The sequence below is a fragment of the Rhincodon typus genome, chromosome 1 (assembly GCF_021869965.1).
Source record: "Rhincodon typus isolate 14 chromosome 1, sRhiTyp1.1, whole genome shotgun sequence".
Taxonomy (NCBI): domain Eukaryota; kingdom Metazoa; phylum Chordata; class Chondrichthyes; order Orectolobiformes; family Rhincodontidae; genus Rhincodon; species Rhincodon typus.
Window position 1 is genome coordinate 33,127,598 of NC_063332.1, and position 20,187 is coordinate 33,147,784.

Consider the following 20,187-nt stretch of genomic DNA (forward strand, 5'->3'; position numbering starts at 1 on the left):
TCTCTTAACAAACAAATGACCTAGTTTACCAGCAAACAAACTGCAGAACAGGTCACATGACCTCCATTTACCCTAAATTACAAACTGCAGTCCCAAAGTATAAGAACATAAGAATGAAGGACAGGAGTAGGTAATTCAGCCCCTCAAACTCTGATAAGATGTAAAGATACATTTCCAAAAAACATACTGTTCTTATAAAGCTCCCAATGGTAATTTATTAAAGTAACATAATTGAAACTATGTCAAGTTTATCAGGTTTTATATGTCATGTCTATTTTGTTGATTGTGATCAGCATGATTTGGAGTTCCTGGTTTCACTGACGTAAAGATCAGATTGTATCTTTGATTTAAAAGCAGAGTGTTTCAGAGATCTAATTAAGAGCACAGTTCTTCTGCCTGTTCAGGATTAGTTTTACCCCATTGTGAATGTTTGTTGAAAGCTTGGCAAAGTTTCTCGGCAATGTAGTTAGTCATCAGTTTGAAGTGTCTGCTGTCATGTCATGAAAAGGATGTATGTGTCACACCAGAGTTGACAGAAAATTTGGTATTGACACTGAAGGGATTAAAAGAACTGAGTGTGTGAAACTATCTTGTGATATTTTTAGTAAGACTGTAAGAATACCATAGGAAATAGGAACAGGAGTAGGCCATTTAGCTCCTTGAGCCTGCTCCACCATCCAAAAGAATCATGGCTGATCCGGTATTCCTCATGCCCACTTTCCTGCCTTTTCCTGTAACACTTGATTCTCCTCATGAGGGGAATCTATCTCAGCCTTAATTATACACAAGGACTCTATCCCCACAGTTCTCTGTGGCAAGCAGATCAAAGACTCACAACCCTTTGGGAGAAGAAATTTCTCCTCATCTCAGTCTTAAATTGGGACCCTTTTATTCTGAGACTAGGCTGTCTGGTCCTGGACATTTCCATGAGGGGAAACATCCTCTCAGCATTTACCCTGTCAAACCTCTTAAGAATCCTATATGTCTCAGTGACATCACCTCTCATTCTTCTAAACCACAGTGAGTGGAGTCCTAATTTGTTTAGCCTTTGCTCATAAGACAATCCCTCTATTTCCAGCAATCATCCTAGTGAACCTTCTCTGAATGGCTTCTATGAACAAAAAGCCGTGTCACATTAGCAGTTTACCAACCCTCTGATACTTCTCCAGAATCCAATGATGTTGGGAAAATTACAACCAGTGCATCCACTATCTCTGTAGCTACCTCTTTTAGGATTATCATTTGCAAACCAGGGGCCAGGGGATTTATCTGCCTTTAGTCCCGTTAATTTGTCTAATACTACTTCTCTAGTGATGTTTCTTTTAATTCATTACCAGGATGAGGGCGTCACTGGTTAAGCAGCACTTATGGTTCATCCCTAATTGCTCAGAAGTCAGTTTAGAGTGAACCACATTGCTGTGGGTCTGGAGTCATAAGTAGGCCAGACCAGGTAAGGATGGCAATTTCCTTCCCTAATGGACATTAGTGAACCAGATGGGTTTCTCTAACAATCGATAGTGGATTCACGGCCATCGTTAGCTTCTTAATTCCAGATATTTTATTGAATTCAAATTCCACCATCTGCCATGGCGGGATTCAAACGTTATCTGGGTGCCTGGATTAACAGACTAGCGATAATTCCACTGGGCCAAGATGGTACTTAATTCCTCTTCTGTTTTCTTTAGTATTAATGGGTTGTTTGAAGTATCTTCCACCATATAGACCAATGCAAAATATCAGTTTAATTTTTCTTGTTCCACATCTCCCCAGATTCATTTTCTATGGGGCCTGTGTTCAAAATCAGTTTTGAAGGTGATGCTTGACTAGAAATAAGGTTTTAATCTTTAGTGAAATTTTTCATAAATACATGGGAAAACAGTAGCATCTTGCATTTATTGTGTGTCTGGCATGACTGTAGGGTGGCCCAAAGTATTTCAGAGACAACCATGTGAAAGGTCATTGACCTGAAGTGTTAACTCTGTTTGTCTCCCCACAAATATTACCTACCTGCTGAATACTTCTCGCATTTCTGATTTTTATCTCTGATTTCTCATATCCTTAGTACTTTGCTTTTGGAAAGAAACATAATCAGTTTTGCTCCTTATTTGTTAGAATGTGATGATATAATTGAACCCATACAGATATTTCTATTGTGCAAATATTTTTAATTTAGTACATTTCAGAATTTGTGGCTAGGATTTTTCAGCTTGAAGCAAAAATGTGCATGGACTTCTGATGGATTTTTCTACTTATTATTCAACAGCTACTTAGTGCAGCTCCCTCTTCAGGGGATTTTGGACCTGAGCGAACAACTACATAGCCTCCACGTAAAACCAATCAGTGAGGAATCATTATTGAGCACTGCAGAGTCTGAACCAGACAGTGTTGGATATTTAATTCAAAGGTAAATCATGTGCAGAAAGCAACATTGTGAGAGAGAAAGAGAGATGAGATAAAAAGAAAGGAGAAAACTAAAGATAGAAAACGGAGGGTGGTACAGTGGGTCAGTGGTTAGCACTGATATCTCACAGCACCAAGGATCCAAGTTTGATTCTACCCTCAGGCGACTGTCTGTCTGGAGTTTGCACATTCTCTCCGTGTCTGTGTGGGTTTCCTCCGGGTGCTCCAGTTTCCTCCATAGTGCAAACACATGCAGGTTAGGTGGATTGGCCATGCTAAATTGCCCATTGTGTCCAGGGATGTGCAGGCTAGATGGATTAGCCATGGGAAATGCAGAGTTATATGGTAGGTGGTGCCGGTCTGGATGGTCTACTGCTCAGAGGTCAGTGTGGGCTTGTTAGGCTGAATGACATGCTTCCACATTGTAGGGATTCTATGAGGAAAAAGGAAAGAAAACGTATATAGACATTTAAATCTCCATCAATATTTAAAAGCTTAATGAATAAGATTCCATACTTGTAAATGCTAATTTCCAGTGGTCAGTGGTTGCTTATCAGTAATCAAGAAATATTATGTTATTATAAGATAAGGTAGAATGGACAGACAAGCTCTGACTTTTCATGTTTTTAGTGTGCATCTATTGTTTCAATATGACAACTTCATGCCCTTCCATACATTTCAGTTAGGAGTCTGATGATAAGATATTGGCACGACCAGCTCAGATAACAACACCCTGACTTTTCCGTTTGCAATTTAATGACTGTGAGCACTGTCGGTTTGCTCTTGTTTTTATTGTAGGATCTGGGCCCTTATACAGTAAATAATACTTTTCGTTTGTGTTCTAACAGCCATCATTTCAAAGAAGATTTGCAAACGTAGTGCAAGATTGAGTTAAATCCAGCAAGTATTTACTTGCAAATGCAGAGACTGTTGAAGTAGCTACAGTGTATAATAAATTTAATGACAGGATGGTGATAATTAACTAGCTTAGATTTTAGAGAAAGTGTGTGGGTGGATCAGAGGACTTTACCATGAGACTGCTCCGGAGTCCAACCAAGAGGCCAATAACAGGTCCAGGAAGCAGGTGGTAAAAGGGTCTGTTTGCCTGTCTCCCTTACACAGCAATATCCTAGTTTGGTATCTCTGGAGAGGGAGCAAAGTGATTTCTGGTATGCTTAAGTCCTTCCATGAGCAGTGGGTACGAGAGGGACTGGAGCGCATCATTACTCTCAGAATCATCACCTTCAGTTTAACTGCTGTGCAAAAACATTAAGACTGTTTATTTTTACGGTTTCTGGTTCTCTTTTGAAACAAGGTACTTAGTTTCTCATGATTGACTAACCCATAGTTGATTCAAAAAGAAGCAGGAGGCAGATTAGTTAGCTGTCTATTTTAATGAAGATGTCTGCCGTCTTTTAGCAGTTACTGAATTTTCACCACAATTAGCTGGCCTTACTTAACATCGGGAAACAATGCAGCAGGAAGGAAGTAAAAAACATTGACCCATGACCCAGTGCCTTTACAGCGCTGCTGTTAAGAGCTTCCAGTAGGCCCAACAAACCGATGGTAAACTCTTGCCCTCCCATTGTCTGCTCCCCACTTCCCCTGCAATCAGAATCTCTTGATCATGATCCTTCACGACCCAACCAGCCCTGTCAGCCCAACCAGGAGACCTTTCTCTGTAGGATTTCATGCATAGCAACTGATCAGATCCTGACAGGACACTACTGAAAAAAAACTAAGGTGCCTGGCATCACAATCCAACGTCCTCCAGCCCTTCCACATGAACACATTTCAGAGAAATAAGATCATCGTTGTTTTGAAAGGATGAGGTTTATAAAGCAACCTGATATTAAGATCCCTTGTGGTTAAAATACATTCTCTACTGATAGATTACTCAATTACCAATTTAGCATGCCACTTTTTTGAAGGATTGCTTTTTGATACAGGCTAGCACCATCACAAACCTGCATGTGCTTTATGTTCATTTTCATTAGCTTCTGATGACAAGCTTCATTTTTCAGTTCTCTGTGTAACTCTCATAATAATGATGATCTGTTTTACATTACGTGAGTGGAAAAGCATGGGTAATAACTTATACTGTTTCTAATTCAATAAGTAAATCTTAGCTTGGAAACAATTTTAATTTGTTTTAATTTAAGTAAACTAGTTTGAACGAATGGGGTTTTGCTTGCAGACCAAGTTTGTTTGAGCGTCATTGTTCATTACTCTATGGAATTGCAACAAAAACAATTTCCATTTATGCAGCATCTTCATAAGAACATAAGAAATAGGAGCAGGAATAAGACACTCACCTTTCAAGCCTGTTCCACCATTCTATAAGATCATTGCCGACCTAGCCCAAAACTCAACTCCTCGTTCATGCCAGCTTCTCATAGCCCTCAAATCCTCAGTCTTTCAAAAATCTGTTTACCTTTTCCTTAAATACTTTTAGTGATCCAGTCTTCATAACTCTCTGGAAGAGAAAATTCCAGAGAATCACAAACATCTAGAAGAAGAAATTCGTTTGCATCTCAGTTTTTAATGGGTGTCCACTTTACTGCAACTGTGTCCCCGAGTTTGTGAATATCTCATGAGGGGAAACATCATCTCAACATCTACCCTGACAAGTCCCCTCAGCATCTGGTATGTTTCAATAAGATCACCCCTCATTCCTCTAATGGATAAAGGCCTAACCTGTTTAAACGTTCTTCATAAGTCAACCCCTGAATTCCAGGAATCAGCCCAGTGAATCACTTTCAATTTGCTTCCAACGTCAGTGGATCCTTTCTTAAATATGTGTCAGGAACCTGGTTAGCAGGAATATGCTATAGAAATTGCTGCATCCCTAGCCAAGCTATTCCAGTACAGCAACAAAACTGGTGTCTACCCGAAATTGTGGAATTGGTCCAGGAATGTCCTATACACAAAAAGCAGGACAAATCCAACCCAACCAATTACTGCCCCATCATCATAAGTAAAGTGATGTTAGGGATTATCAATAGTGCTATCAAACAGGACCTGCTCAGCAATAACCTGCTCACTGATGCTCAGTTTCATTTCCATCAGGGACACTGGCTTTAACTTAATCTTGGAGAAGAAAAGAATTCCCTGAGGGCAGGTGACAGAGACTGCCCTTGACAACAGGGCCACATTTGAGCATGCGTGGCATCAAGCAGCCGTAGCAATCTAGAGTCAATGGGAATTATTGGGAAAACAAAGGGAGAAGTTAATGGCTGTTAGCAGTCAGTCCTCTAAACTCCAGAACATACAGTTTAAGTTCCTCCAGGTAGTGTCCTAGGCCTAACCGTCCTAAGCTGCTTCATCAATGACTTTTCCTCCATCCGAAGGTCAGAAGTGAGGATATTTGCATAATGTTCAGCACCATCTGTGATTCCACAGATTCTGAAGCAGTCCATATTCGATTGCAGCAAGACTTGAACAATATCCAGGCTTGGGCTGGGAAGTGGTCAATTACTTTCGGATCACAAGTGCCAAGCAATGACCATCTCCAACGATGTCTGCAATGCTAATGAAACAAACTGCTATGTCTTAGATGATGTTGAAATAAATCATGGTTGAATCTATTCAAGGAAATAAAGGGTTTGCCGTCATCTCTTGATTAGATTCTTGTAAATGGTGGAGAGGCATTGAAAGGTTGGGAAGAGAGACATCATCACAGAATATGTAGCCTCCTCTTTTATAGCTGCAGTTTGGTTATGAGGGCATCCATTCATTTTCTGACCTGAGGAAGGGTTTGATGATGGGAAGGTGACTAAAGGTCAGGAAGAGCTGGCTGAACTATATCTTGTACAAGTTAGTGACTACATGGCACTTACATATTACTGAGTGAGGCATTACACTGAACATTGGAAACACTTGAACAATTACATGTTACTACTGTGTGAAAAGGATATAGAGACACCAGAGAAGGTGAGAACTATTTTGCGAGAATGATACCAGAAATGAGAAGTTATACCTACTTGGAAAGATAAAAGGTTTCTGAGGAAGAGTCACCAGACCCGAAACGTTAACTCTGTTTTCTCTTCCACAGATGCTGCCAGACCTGCTAAGCTTTTCCAGCAACTTTGTTTTTGTTCCTGATTTACAGCATCCACAGTTCTTTTGGTTTTTATTTAGTATTTAATTCACTGCCTCATCTCTTCCATGCATGCCCACCTTGAAGAAGTTCTGCTCCTCTCTCCAACAGGATTTCCGTTCCAATCTCTCTCCTTGCCCACCGACTTTAATTTCACTGTCACTCCTGATGTTTGACCAGGTATTTGCTAAAACTTGTTTCCAGAGCCATATCTCATTCCTCAGTGACTGCCTCTGGCTCAGACTCACCCCACGTGGATTCCAGCTGAAGTTTCATCCCTCATGTTTTGAATCCTACCAGGATCACAGATATCTCTGTGATGTTCAACATTCCACAGACAGCTGCTCTCGCCGCATCCTGAGATCTACACTCAGTCCCATGCGGCGCCACATGCACACACCCAACCTTTCTCTCCAACAGCATCGTAACACACTGGCTCAGGGCTGCACCATTCCACAGTTCCACTTCATCCTCCGGCTCATTCGTCGTGCTAACAAGAAACTTTTTCTTTTCCTTTCAGGGATCAAGGCCCACAAGAAAAAAGTTCTGAGGAAAGGTCACCGGACCCGAAACGTTAACTCTGTTTTCTCCTCCACAGATGCTGCCAGACCTGCTGAGCTTTTCCAGCAACTCTGTTTTTGTTCCTCAAAAATCCTACGTCAAGGTTGCATGTATAATTTTAAACAGTTGAAATTGAATGTTTTTCAGATATGTTCATTTAGTTTTCCAAATCAACGTGGTTGGCAACCCTCCATCTGTGAGTTCATGGGTTTTGACGAGGTCAGGTGAGGTCATTGGCTACACTTTGATGGCTACGAATTTTAGCAAGGCAAAGTCTGCCAGGGGTGCCGCACATGAAGTTGTCCCTTGTGTAGGGATTCTGGTTTGCGATCAGTCATCTGCTGGTTTTTAGGTGGTTTGAATCATCCCCAGTTCCCTGGTTCTGACACTGGACTTAATTTAGGAATGTGAAGTGAAGAAGGCAATAGACAGGGGTTTTAGGGCAAAGGATCTCAACGTTTATTAAATGCAAAGGTGAGTATATCACAAGAAAAGAAAAGACAAAAATAATAAACAGGGAAATAAAACAAACAAAGGTGAATAAAAATACAAGAGTTAAAAAGGCAAATTCAAAACAGTGAAACTGACACCATCAGTTATTAACTTAACACAGGCTAATTACTATTAGAAACTAAAAGGCTGTTTTAAACACAGACATTTTAATCAGACTTCCCGACCTTGGAGTGCCCCGCACTGTCACCAACTGACCTTCCCCTCCCTACTAACTAGGTTGGATACTTTGGGTCTCAAGGAGATGGACTCACCACTGGGGATAAACACAATTGTGAAATACAGCTGGCTGTTCCTACTAGCTGTAGCTAGTACTTCACTGAAGACTTTGGACAGCGTTCAGTCCAGTTTGAGAACTTGGATTTTCATACTTTGTGAGATATACAAGGTGTAGAGCTGGATGAACACAGCAGGCCAAGTAGCATCAGAGGAGCAGGAAAGCTGAAGTTTTGGGTCTAGGCCTGAAACGTCAGCCTTCCTGCTCCTCTGATGCTGCTTGGCCTGCTGTGTTCATCCAGCTCTACACCTTGTATATCTCAGATTCTCCAGCATCTGCAGTTCCTACTATCCCTGAAACCTTTTCATACTTTGTGGTGGTCTTATGAGCCAGTTTTCACCTCAGGATGTGTCTAAGGCCTTGACAGTCATGTCGGTGGTTTTCGGAGGTCGTCGGTCATCAGATCTGCTAGTCGTGGTTGGTTGCTGTTGGTTCACCTGGTACGGAACAGCCCTGTGTCGGTAGGTTTCAGGGAGATAGCTGTGCAGATAGCTCTTTGGGGAGAGTAGCTGTCTGGGATCCCTCTTCTGTTGGTAGCTGCGGGGATGGCTGTCTCTCTCTTCCAGATCAGGGCTAGCAGTTATACAGACAGTGTTAACACAGTGTGCAGCTGGAGGAGCACAGCAGGCCAGGCAGCATCAGAGGAGCAGGAAAGTTGACGTTTTGGGCCAGGACCCTTCTTCAGAAATGGGGGAGGGGGAAGAGAGCTCTGAAATAAATAGAGAGGAAGGGTGGGGCTGGGGAAGGTAGGTGGGATGGTGATAGGTGAGTGCAGGTAGGCAGTGGTGGGGATTGGTCAGTGAGGTGTGAGGAGCAGATAGGTGGGAGAGGAGATATACAGGTTGTGTCAGGTCAAGGAGGTGGAGATGAGAGGGAGGGTTGGTCATGGGATGAGGCCGAGGCTGGGGAGATTTTGAAACTGGTAAAGGCCACATTGAGACCATTGGGTCGTAGGCTCCCAAGGTGGAATATGAGGTGCTGCTCCTCCAGTTTCCAGGTGGCATCATTGTGACACTGGAGGAGGCCCAGGATGGACATGTCGCCCAGGGAGTGGGAGGGGGAGTTGAAATGGTTCGCAGCTGGAAGGTGTTGTCGTTTGTCACGGACAGAGCACAGGTGCTCTACAAAGCGGTCTCCAAGCCTTCGCTTGGTCTCACCGATGTAGAGGAGGCCACATCGGGAGCAGCGGATGCATTAGATCACATTGACAGATGTGCAGATGAACCTCTGTCTAATGTGAAAGGTTTTTTTGGTTCCTTGAATGGAGGTGAGGGGGGAGGTGTAGGGACAGGTGTAGCACTTCCTGTGGTTGCAGGGAAAGGTGCTGGGGCTGGTGGGGCTAATGGGGAGTGTGGAGTGAACAAGGGAGTCGCAGAGAGAGTGGCCCCTACGGAAGGCAGAAAGGGGTGGGGAGGGAAATATGTCTTTGGTTGTGGGGTCAGATTACAGGTGGCAGAAGTGGCAGAGAATGATACATTGAATCCGGAGGTTAGTTGGGTGATACGTGAGGACAAGGGGGATTCTGTCTTTATTTTTGTTGTGGGGAGGGGATGTGAGGGCAGAGGTGCGGGAAACACAAGGGATGTGATCGAGAGCATTTTCGACCACTTAAAAGGGGATGTTGCGTCCTTGAAATAAGAGGACATCTGGGATGTTCGGGAGTGGAACGCCCCGTCTTGGGAGCAGATGCGGCAGAGGCAGAGGAATTGGGAGTAGCGGATTGCATTCTTGCAGGAAAGTGGGTGAAAGGAGGTGTGGTCTAGGCAGCTGTGGGAGTCGGTGGGCTTGAAATAGATGTCGGTTTTGAGGCGGTCCCCAGAGACGGAGACAGAGAGGTCCAGGAAGGAGAGAGAGGTATCAGATGTGAACTTGAGGTTGGGTGAAAGGTGTCAGTAAAGTGAACGAACTGTTCAAGCTCCTCGTGGTAGCACAAGGCGGCGCCAATACAGTCATCGATATAACGGAGGAAGAGGTGGGGGATGGGGCCAGTGTAGGTACGGAAGAGGGATTGTTCCACGTATCCTACAAAGAGACAGGCATAGCATGGGCCTATGTGGGTACCCATGGCCACCCCCTCAGTCTGTAGGAAGTGGGAGGAGTTGAAGAAGTTGTTAAAGGTGAGGACGAGTTTGCACCTGCAAAGGACCTCTTCTGTTTTTCGTTCTTCACTGTGGACTTTACCAGTTTCAAAATCTCCCCACCCCCAGCCTCATACCATGACTAACCCTCCCTCTCATCCCCACCTCCTTGACCTGACGCAACCTGTCCATCTCCTCTCCCACCTATCCGCTCCTCCCACCTCACTGACCAATCCCCACCACTGTGTACCTGCACTCACCTATCACCGTCCCACCTACCTTCCCCAGCCCCATCCATCCTCTCTCTATTTATTTCGGAGCTCCCTTCCCCCTCCCCCATTTCTGAAGAAGGGTCCTGACCTGAGACATCAACTTTCCTGCTCCCCTGATGCTGCCTGGCCTGCTGTGTTCCTCCAGCTCTACACTGTGTTATCTCTGACTCCAGCATCGGCAGTTCTTACTTTCTCTATACAGACTGTGTGCTCCGTTAGGGGAGGATCCAGTTGTTGTGGTCCACGTAGGTACCAACAACATAGGCAGGACTAGGAAAAAAGACCTGTTTCGGGATTATGAAAAGCTAGGAACAAAATTAAAAACAGGTCTTCAAGGGTCATAATCTCTGGATTGCTGCCCGGCCACGTGCAAATTGGCATAGGGAGGCGAGGATCAGGGAAGTAAGCACGTGGTTAAAAGAGTGGTGTGGGAAAGAGGGTTTCCTTTTCATGGGGCACTGGCACCTGGGTTCTGGGACAGGAGGGATCTATACCGCTGGGATGGACTCCACCTGAACAGGGCCAGGTCCAGTGTTCTGGCGAAAAGGGTAAATAGGGTGGTTAATAGGAATTTAAACTAATAATTAGGGGCGAAGGGAGAAGTGAGCGGTCGAGGGAGAATAACAATTAATGTAAGGCAAAGCAGCAGGTTAGCAGGTGACGAGGAAGCTTCAACCCCATGGAAAATCAAGAAAAAAGTTAAAGGGAAGGAGAACTCAAGAGCTGTTAGTAATTGAGGTAATAGGACCCAAAAAGAAGGTGCAAAAACTGGCATAAGGGCACTTTATCTGATTGCTCGGAGCATCCGAAACAAGGTGGATGAGTTGACGGTGCAAATCATGGCAAATGGGTATGATTTAGTGGCCATTACAGAGACATGGGTACAGAATGGTCATGACTAGGAGTTAAATATCCAGGGCTTTCAAACTGTTCAGAAGGACAGACAGGAAGGTAAGGGAGGTGGTGTTGCTCTGATTTCTAAGGATGATATCAGGGCAGTAGTGAGAGATGATATAAGTTCGACTGAACAAAACGTTGAATCCATTTGGGTGGAAATTAGGAATAGCAGGGAGAAGAAGTCACTGATAGGTGTGGTCTCATAGGCCACCAAGTAATGACATCGTGGTGGGGCGGGCAATAAACATAGAAATAGCTAATGCACGTAAAAATGGTACAGCAATTATCATGGGGGATTTTAATCTACATATCGATTGGTCAAACCAGGTCGGTCATGGCAGCCTTGAGGAGGGGTTCATAGAATGCATCCGCGATAATTTCCTTGACCAATATGTAATGGAACCTACGAGGGAGCAAGCTATCCTAGATCTAGTCCTGTATAATGAGATGGGAATAATTAATGATCTCACAGTTAGGGATCCTGTTGGAAGGAACGATCACGGTATGGTTGAATTTCAAATACAGGTGGAGCGTGAGAAGGTTAAATCCAGTACCTATGTCCTGTGCTTAAACAAAGGAGACTATGAAGGAATGAGGAAGGAGTTAGCTAAGGTAGAATGGGAGCAAAAACTTTATGGTGGGTCAATTGAGGAACAGTGGAGGACTTTCAAAACAATTTTTCACAGTGCTCAGCAGAAGTATATTCCAGTGATAAGGAAGGACTGTAGGAAAAGAGAGAGCCAGCCATGGATGTCTAAGGAAATAAAAGAAAGTATCAGATTGAAAAAAAACACATACAAAAAAGCAAAGAGTAGTGGGAAACTAGTAGACTGGGAAATCTTTAAAGGCCAACAGAAAGCCACAAAAAAAGTTATAAAGAAAAGAAAGATAGATTATGACAGTAAACTAGCTCAGAATATAAAAACAGTCAGCAAAAGTTTCTATAAATATGTAAATCGTAAAAGAGTGGCGAAGGTAAACATTGGTCCTTTTAAGGATGAGAAGGCTGATTTAATAACTGGGAATGAGGAAATAGCCGAGACATTAAACAATTATTTCGTGTCGGTCTTCACTGTGGAAGACACAAATAACGTGCCGAAAGCTAATGGCAAGAAAGTTATAGCAGGTGAGGACCTAGAAACTATCATTATCACTAAGGAGGCAGTGCTAATGGGGCAAAAGGTAGACAAGTCTCCTGGCCCTGATGAAAGGCATCCCAGGGTACTAAAAGAGGTGATGGGGGAAATAGCAAATGCACCAGTAATTATTTACCAAAATTCACTGGACTCTGGGGTGGTTCCCACAGATTGGAAAACAGCCAATGTGACGCCACTGTTTAAAAAAGGAAGTAGACAAAAAGCAGGTAACTGTAGGCCTCCCACCCACCTTCCTGCAAAAATGCCATTCCCTATTCCCAATTCCTTCGCCTCCGCCGCATTTGCTCCCAGGATGAGGCATTCCACTCCCGTACATCTCAGATGTCCTCGTTTTTCAAGGACCGCAACTTCCCCCCCTCAGTGGTCGAGAACGCCCTCAACTGTGTCTCCCACATTTCCCGCAACTCATCCCTCACACCCCGTTTTTGCAATAAGAACCAAAAAAGAATCCCCCTCGTCCTCACGTACCACCCCACCAACCTCCGGATCCAAAGCATCATCCTCCGACACTTCCACCATCTGCAATCTGACCCCACCACCAAAGACATCTTTCCCTCCCCACCCTTATCTGCTTTCTGGAGGGACCACTCTCTCCGTGACTCCCTTGTCCGCTCTACACTCCCCTCCAGCCCCACTACACCCGGCACTTTTCCCTGCAACCGCAGGAAGTGCTACCCCTGCCCCCACACCTCCTCCCTCACCCCCATCCCAGGCCCCAAGAAGATTTTCCACATCAAGCAGATGTTCACCTGCACATCTGCCAATGTGGTGTACTGCATCCGCTGTTCCCGTTGTGGCCTCCTCTACATTGGGAAAACCAAGCGGAGGCTCGGGGACCGCTTTGCAGAACACCTACGCTCGGTTCGCAATAAACAACTGCACCTCCCAGTTGCGAACCATTTCAACTCCCCCTCCCATTCCTCAGATGACATGTCCATCCTGGGCCTCCTGCAGTGCCACAACGATGCCACCCGAAGGTTGCAGGAACAGCAACTCATATTCCGCTTGGGAACCCTGCAGCCCAATGGTATCAATGTGGATTTCACAAGTTTCAAAATCTCCCCTCCCCCTGCCGCATCCCAAAACCCGTCCAGCTCATCCCCGCCTCCCTAACCTGTGCTTCCTCCCACCTATCCCCTCCTCCTACCTCAAGCCGCACCCCCATCTCCTACCTACTAACCTCATCCTGCCCCCTTGACCTGTCCGTCCTCCCTGGACTGACCTATCCCCTCCCTAACTCCCCACCTACGCTCACCTTTACTGGCTCCATCCCCGCGTCTTCGACCTGTTTGTTTCCTCTCCACCTATCTTCTCCTCTATCCATCTTCTATCCGCCTCCCCCTCTCTCCCTATTTATTTCAGAACCCCCTTCCCCTCCCCATTTCTGATGAAGGTTCTAGGCCCGAAACGTTGGCCTTTCTGCTCCTGTGATGCTGCTTGGCCTGCTGTGTTCATCCAACTCTGCACCTTGTTGTCTTGGATTCTCCAGCATCTGCAGTTCCTACTATCTCTAACTACAGGCCAGTTAGCTTAACTTTGGTAGTGGGGAAAATGCTTGAATCTATCATTAAGGAAGAAATAGCAAGACATCTGGATATAAATTGTCCCATTGGGAACACCCAGCATGGGTTCATGAAGGGTAGGTCATGTTTAACTAATTTGGTGGAATTCTTTGAGGACATTACTTGCATGGTGGACAATGGGGAAACTGTGGATGTGGTGTGTCTGGATTTCCAGAAGGCATTTGACAAGGTGCCACACCAAAGGCTGCTACATAAGATAAAGTTGCACGGTATTACAGGTAATGTATTGGCATGGATAGAGGATTGGTTGACCAGTAGAAAGCAAAGAGTAGGGGTAAATGGGTGTTTTTCTGGTTGGCGGTCAGTGGCTAGTGGTGTGCCTCAGGGATCAGTGTTGGGACCGAAATTGTTTACAATTTACATCGATGATTTGGAGTTGGGGACTAAGTGTGGTGTGTCAAAATTTGCAGATGACACTAAGGTGAGTGATAGAGCAAAGTGTGCAGAAGGCACTGAAAGTCTGCAGAGGAATATAGATAGACTAAGTGAGTGGGCAAAGGTCTGGCAGATGGAGTACAATGTTGATAAGTGTGAGATCATCCATTTTGGTAGGAATAACAGCAAAATGGACTATGTTTTAAACGGTAAAAAATTGCAGCAAGGTGCAGGGCTGGATGAACACAGCAGGCCAAGCAGCATCATAGGAGCAGAGAGGCTGACGTTTCGGGCCTAGACCCTTCATCAGAAAAATTGCAGCACGCTGCTGTGCAGAGGGACTTGAGTGTCCTTGTGCATGAATCGCTGAAGGTGGGATTGCAGATGCAGCAGGTGATTAAAAAGGCAAATGGAATTTTGTCTGCCATTGCTAGAGGGATGGAGTTTAAAAACAGGGAGGCTGTGCTGCAGCTGTATAGGGTCCTGTTGAGGCCACACCTGGAGTACTGTGTGCAGTTTTGGTCTCCTTGCTTGAGAAGAGATATACTAGCACTGGAGGGGGTGCAGAAGAGATTCACTTGGTTGATTCCAGAGTTGAGAGTGTTGGATTATGAGGAGAGACTGAGTAGACTGGGATTATACTCATTGGAATTCAGAAGAATGAGGGGAGATCTTATAGAAACATATAAGATTATGAAGGGAATAGATAAGGTGGAGGCAGGGAGGTTGTTTCCGCTAGCAGGTGAAACTAGGACTAGAGGGCATTGCCTCAAAATAAAGGGAAGCAGATGTAGGCCTGAGGTCAGGAGGAACTTCTTCACCCAAAGGGTTGTGAATCTGTGGAATTCCCTGCCCAGTGAAGTGGTTGAAGCTACCTCGCTGAATGTGTTTATGGCAAGGCTAGATAAATTTTTGAAAGGTAAAGGAATTAAGGGTTATGGTGAGTGGGTGGGTAAGTGGAGCTGAGTCTCAAAGATCAGCTATGATCTTATTAAATGGCGGGGCAGGCTCGAGGGGCCAGATGGCCTACTCCTGCTCCTAGTTCTTATGTTCTTATGTTATCACCTCGCAAATCTGTGTTATCCATGGTGTTTTTGTCCCCTTTGTGGTGAATTGACTTCCTGATCGTGTAGAGTAGGTGTAAATGTGTTTTGATTAAGTGGAATTTCCAGTATTTCTCTGAATGAAATTAATTGAGTTGAATGCCTTGGTACCTCTGAAGAGTCCAGGATGTCTGAAGTTACTGAGATAACAAGGTGCAGGGCTGGATGAACACAGCAGGCCAAGCAGCATCATAGGAGCAGGTAGGCTGACGTTTCAGACCTAAACCCTTCATCAGAAATGGGGGAGGGGAAGGGGGTTCTGAAATAAATAGGGAGAGAGGGGGAGGTGGATAGAAGATGGACAGAAGAGAAGATAGGTGGAGAGGAAACAGACAGGTCAAAGAGGTGGGGATGGAGCCAGTAAAGGTGAGTGTAGGTGGGGAGGTAGGGAGGAGATAGGTCAGTCCAGGGAGGACGGACAGGTCAAGGGGGCGGGATGAGGTTAGTATCTCAGATTCTCCAGCATCTGCAGTTCCTGATACAATTTTAACCCCACTGCGAAGCCTCTTCTAAGGATGGCTACCCTGAAGAAGTTACCCTCCTCCCTCCAGACAAACCTCAGGGGATCTCTCTCCCACTGCAGCTCCTCTATCCATCTTCTATCCGCCTCCCCCTCTCGCCCTATTTATTTCAGAACCACCTTCCCCCCCCCCCAATTCTGATGAAGGATCTAGGCCCGTAACATCAGCCTTCCTGCTCCTATGATGCTGCTCGGCCTGCTGTGTTCATCCAGCTCTACACCTTGTTATCTCAGATTCTCCAGCATCTGCAGTTCCTACCATCTCTGTCTGAAGTTACTGTCTGGTTCATTGTTCCTTTAGGGCTGAGACGTGAATAGGATTTCTAACCGAACCATGGTTCCAGACAGCTATCCCCGTGATTGTGTGTTCCAGAGCACAGCCCAGCTGCCTTTCTTTTTGTTTTAAAAGTTCTGTTAAAAATCCAGGCGTTTTGGTCCAGTATTCTAAATGACAGGCATTTTTGCTCATTCCTCCACTTGCCAATAATGTGAGATGATCATTAATGATGTCTTCATTAATGCTTCACAGATAATTGAAGTACTTTAAAATGCTTCTGCAATGAGGTGTAAGTGAAGAGAGACAAGACATGAATTTCTGCTGCTGGTTACTGTACTCATTTATCAGAACTTTATGGAAAGGGTTTAAGAGATATTGAAGATTGGGAACTCAGCAGCCTTCATGGCAGATGAGGATGGCAAGTGGGATTGTTCCCAGTGGAAACACACCCCAGAATTTATACCATGTGATAAGAGAAACTGTGATATCGGCACAATGCTTCAAATCTGCAGGCAGGCACCTCTAAACCATAAGCTTAGTCCTCATCTGGGATCAGGAATTGGTGCTGTTAAAGGGACTTGGGTGTGATGGGTGGAGGAGTTTGGCCCAGGCCAGTAAAGTACTGATAGAATGTAGATGTGCTGGTAAGTTGCGGCCATGATTTTATCTGTTTGACTCTGTTTTATAATCATATAACATTGTCTCCTGACAACTGGAACCACCAATGAATACTGGCCCCTCTGTATAATCACATGTTTGGCCATAATTGGTCCTTTAAATTTTATTGTGAATTGTTTGAATCTGGGTCCTGATACAAAAGCTGAATTGCTGCCTATTTCTGGTTTTGCTTTCAAGACCCACATGTGTCTTATTAAATTCCAGGCTAAAAGTCTCAATTACTCTTCTGTCATCATTTACTATGCTCAGGAAATGTTCCAAAAAGGTTGGCAACCCGCATTCTTTCTTATTGTTCCTTAGGTAATGAGTTAATGTTTAACCTCAAACCAAAAGCAGAAAAAAACCTGGAAAGTGTCAGCAGGTCTGGCAGCATCTGTGGAGAGGAATCAGAGTTAACGTTTCGGGTTGAGTGACCCTTCATGAGAACTCAAGTTCAATTGAGTTCTGAGGAAATGTCTCTCGACCCAAAACAATGACTGACTACTTTGCACAGATGCTGCCGGACCTGTTGAGCTTTTCCTGCAATTTCTGTTTTGGTTTACGATTTGCAACATCCACAGTTCTTTCAGTTTTTAATGTTTAAGCTCTGGGCACATAAGGACCGTAGTATAATGCCCTGATTTTAGCTTCACATGTCTGATAGGATGTGTTTAGGTCAGAAGCCTGGTTTGTTGATATTTCAGAATCACCTTGCTCAGATGTAAGGACATTACCACTGAAACACATGAGCATCCAATTCCCAGATTATATCCAGCTCATTATTCCACAATATTGAAATATTACATTGGATAGGATTTGAATCAGACATTTGACTTGAATGTAGGAATGCATTCATCAGCCATGTTGGGTCAGTGGGCTGGGGATAACTGAACCAGGGCAAATAGATGCCCTGTTCACCTATAAATCCTACTTGGGAAGGAAAAACACAGATTTTAGCAAATTATTTGCAATATAAATTGGAGTGCAAGGAGATGCAATACTGGAGCAATTCACTGCAGCACCTTCAGTAATGAGAGGCTCCAATAGTGTGTGAGTTTTGTCAGATAATTTCCATTTTAAATGTGAACATAAGAACTTATCGTGGAAAACTTTGGAAATGTTTCAAACTTAGCATTTCTAAGAAGTTATAGTAAAAAACCAGACTTGGTCTTAAGTTGCACTTCTACTTTAAAAGGCTGACCAAATGCAATAGGATCACAAGATGCTTTGAGGGGCCAACTTGTTGGTCTAAGGGTAGGATGCTTGCTTAGGGTATTCTACAGTGTTGGCATGCGAGAGGTCCCAGGTTCGACTCCCGGACAAGACAAGATTCTTATTGGGGTGGCATGGTGGCTCAGTGGTTAGCACTGCTGCCTCACAGTGCCAGGGACCTGGGTTCAATTCCACCCTCAGGTGACTGTCTGTGTGGAGTTTGCACATTCTTCCTGTGTCTGTGTGGGTTTCCTCTGGGTGCTCCAGTTTCCTCCCACAGTGTGTAGGCTATGTGGATTGGCCATGCTAAATTGCCCATAGTGTTTAGGGATGTGTAGATTAGGTGGTTCATGGGGGATGGGTCTGAGTTGACTTGTTGGGCCAAAGGACCTGTTTCTACACTGTAGGGATTCTATGCTTTCTATCAATATCTATTTTGAGATTTACATGTATATTAACAAATGCTTTTATTAAAATTTAGTAGCTGCTTAGAGTATCCGGTTGTTCTGTATCTCTGGGGTCATTTGAAACTCAGATATTTCTTTGTCACCAGCAATAAAGATTGCAGGTAAAGAGTGAAGGTCGTCTCTTGTAAGATTTTGGTTCTCATGTTCTGCTCTTTTTGACCTGTTTCTTACAGCATCAGCGTGAATAGCACTATGACTGATGGGGACTATGATTATCTGATCAAGCTCCTGGCTCTTGGAGACTCGGGAGTTGGTAAGACCACATTTCTGTACAGATACACAGAGAATAAGTTCAACCCCAAGTTTGTCACCACAGTGGGAATTGACTTCCGAGAAAAGAGACTGGTGAGTACTTTCTTATGGTTTTTATCACTCTAGCTGAAACCTAATGCCCAAAGGTGAACTAAAGAGGAAAAATCTTACAAAAAATTAAACTTGTTTCAAAAATGTACTTGTAAAACTAATTCTCTGCCAATTATTTGAATGTTCTGTGGGGAAATGTCTGGATTTTCAAATGGTAGATATCATTGTTAAGGTATTGTCAGTTTCTACTTATTGCAATGTACGTTATGGCTGATTAGGATCTCTGTGGTGAGTTGAATAATAAAAGATTAGACTAATCAGGGAATTGAGTTAATATATCGATATGAGTGAAGCTATAGACACCTGGATGATTTTCAGGTTTGGGCTGATAAGTGGCAAGTAACATTTGCACCACACAATTGCTGGTCAATGACCATCTCCATCAGGGGAAAATCTTTCACTTTGATTCCCTCAGTATCAACATCCTTAGGCTTAGCATTGACTGTATGAGCCATATAAGTTGAATGGCTGCATGTGAGAGACTGGGAAATCTGAGGTAAATAACATATCTCCTGATTTCCCAAAGGCTCTACATCATGTAGAAGGCACAAATCAGGAGTGTGATCAGATACTCTCCACTTGTCTGGATGAGTGCAGCTCTAACAACATTCAAGAATGACTGGAAAGACAGAGGCTGAGGAGTGACCTGATAGAGGTCTACAAAGAGGTCTACGAGAGGTATAGATATAATGGATAGTCAGAGGCATTTTCCCAGGATGGAAAGGTCAACTACAAGAGGGCACAGGTTCAAGATGAGGGAGGAAAATTTAGGGGAGAAGTGCGGGGAAAATTTTTCGCACAGAAGTAGGTGCCTAGAATGCACTGCGAATGGAGGTGGTGGAAGCAGGCAAGTTAGTAACGTTTAAGGTGTATCTTGATAGACATATGAACAAGAGGAGAACAGAGGGATAGAAACCAAACATGGGCAATAAGTAGGAGGTTTAAATAAGGATTGGGAATTGGAGCAGGCTAGGTGGGCTGGAGGGCCTGTTCCTGCACTGTGTTGTATTATTGTATATTATTGTAATGAGCCTGCTTGATTGATGCCATATCATCAGCATCAACATTCACTCCTTTCATCATCAACACACAGTGGCAACAGAGTATTCCATCAATAAGGTGCATAGCAGTAAGTCACCAAACGTCCTGTGATAATTTCCTCCTTCCAAATTCCTACCACTTAGAAGGTGAAAGGCAGCAGATGCATGGAACGCCATCACTTGCTAATTTCCCTCCAACTCACACACTATCTTGATTTGGAAGCATATTCCAATCCTTCCTTATTGCTCGATCAAAATCCTGGAACTCCCTTCCGAGTGGCACTGCGGTTATACCTGTCAGATAATGTGCAGGGATTCAAGAGGGTGGCTCACCACCAC

The 20,187-nt window shown here is 44.2% G+C and overlaps 1 protein-coding gene across 5 annotated transcripts in view; it reads left to right on the forward strand.

Annotated features, from left to right (window-relative positions):
- rab27b (RAB27B, member RAS oncogene family) overlaps positions 1-20,187 on the forward strand; it is a 109,799-nt gene that overhangs the window by 78,254 nt on the left and 11,358 nt on the right. For 3 of the 5 annotated variants that reach the window (XM_048597535.1, XM_048597529.1, XM_048597531.1), the window contains exon 2: positions 18,619-18,790. In XM_048597535.1, coding sequence (XP_048453492.1) covers positions 18,638-18,790 — 153 coding nt within the window. In that variant the 5' untranslated portion in view covers positions 18,619-18,637. Of the gene's footprint in view, positions 1-2,263; positions 2,405-7,234; positions 7,285-18,618; positions 18,791-20,187 lie in introns of those variants that run through there. The other 2 variants (XM_048597534.1, XM_048597530.1) reach the window with 2 other exon arrangements.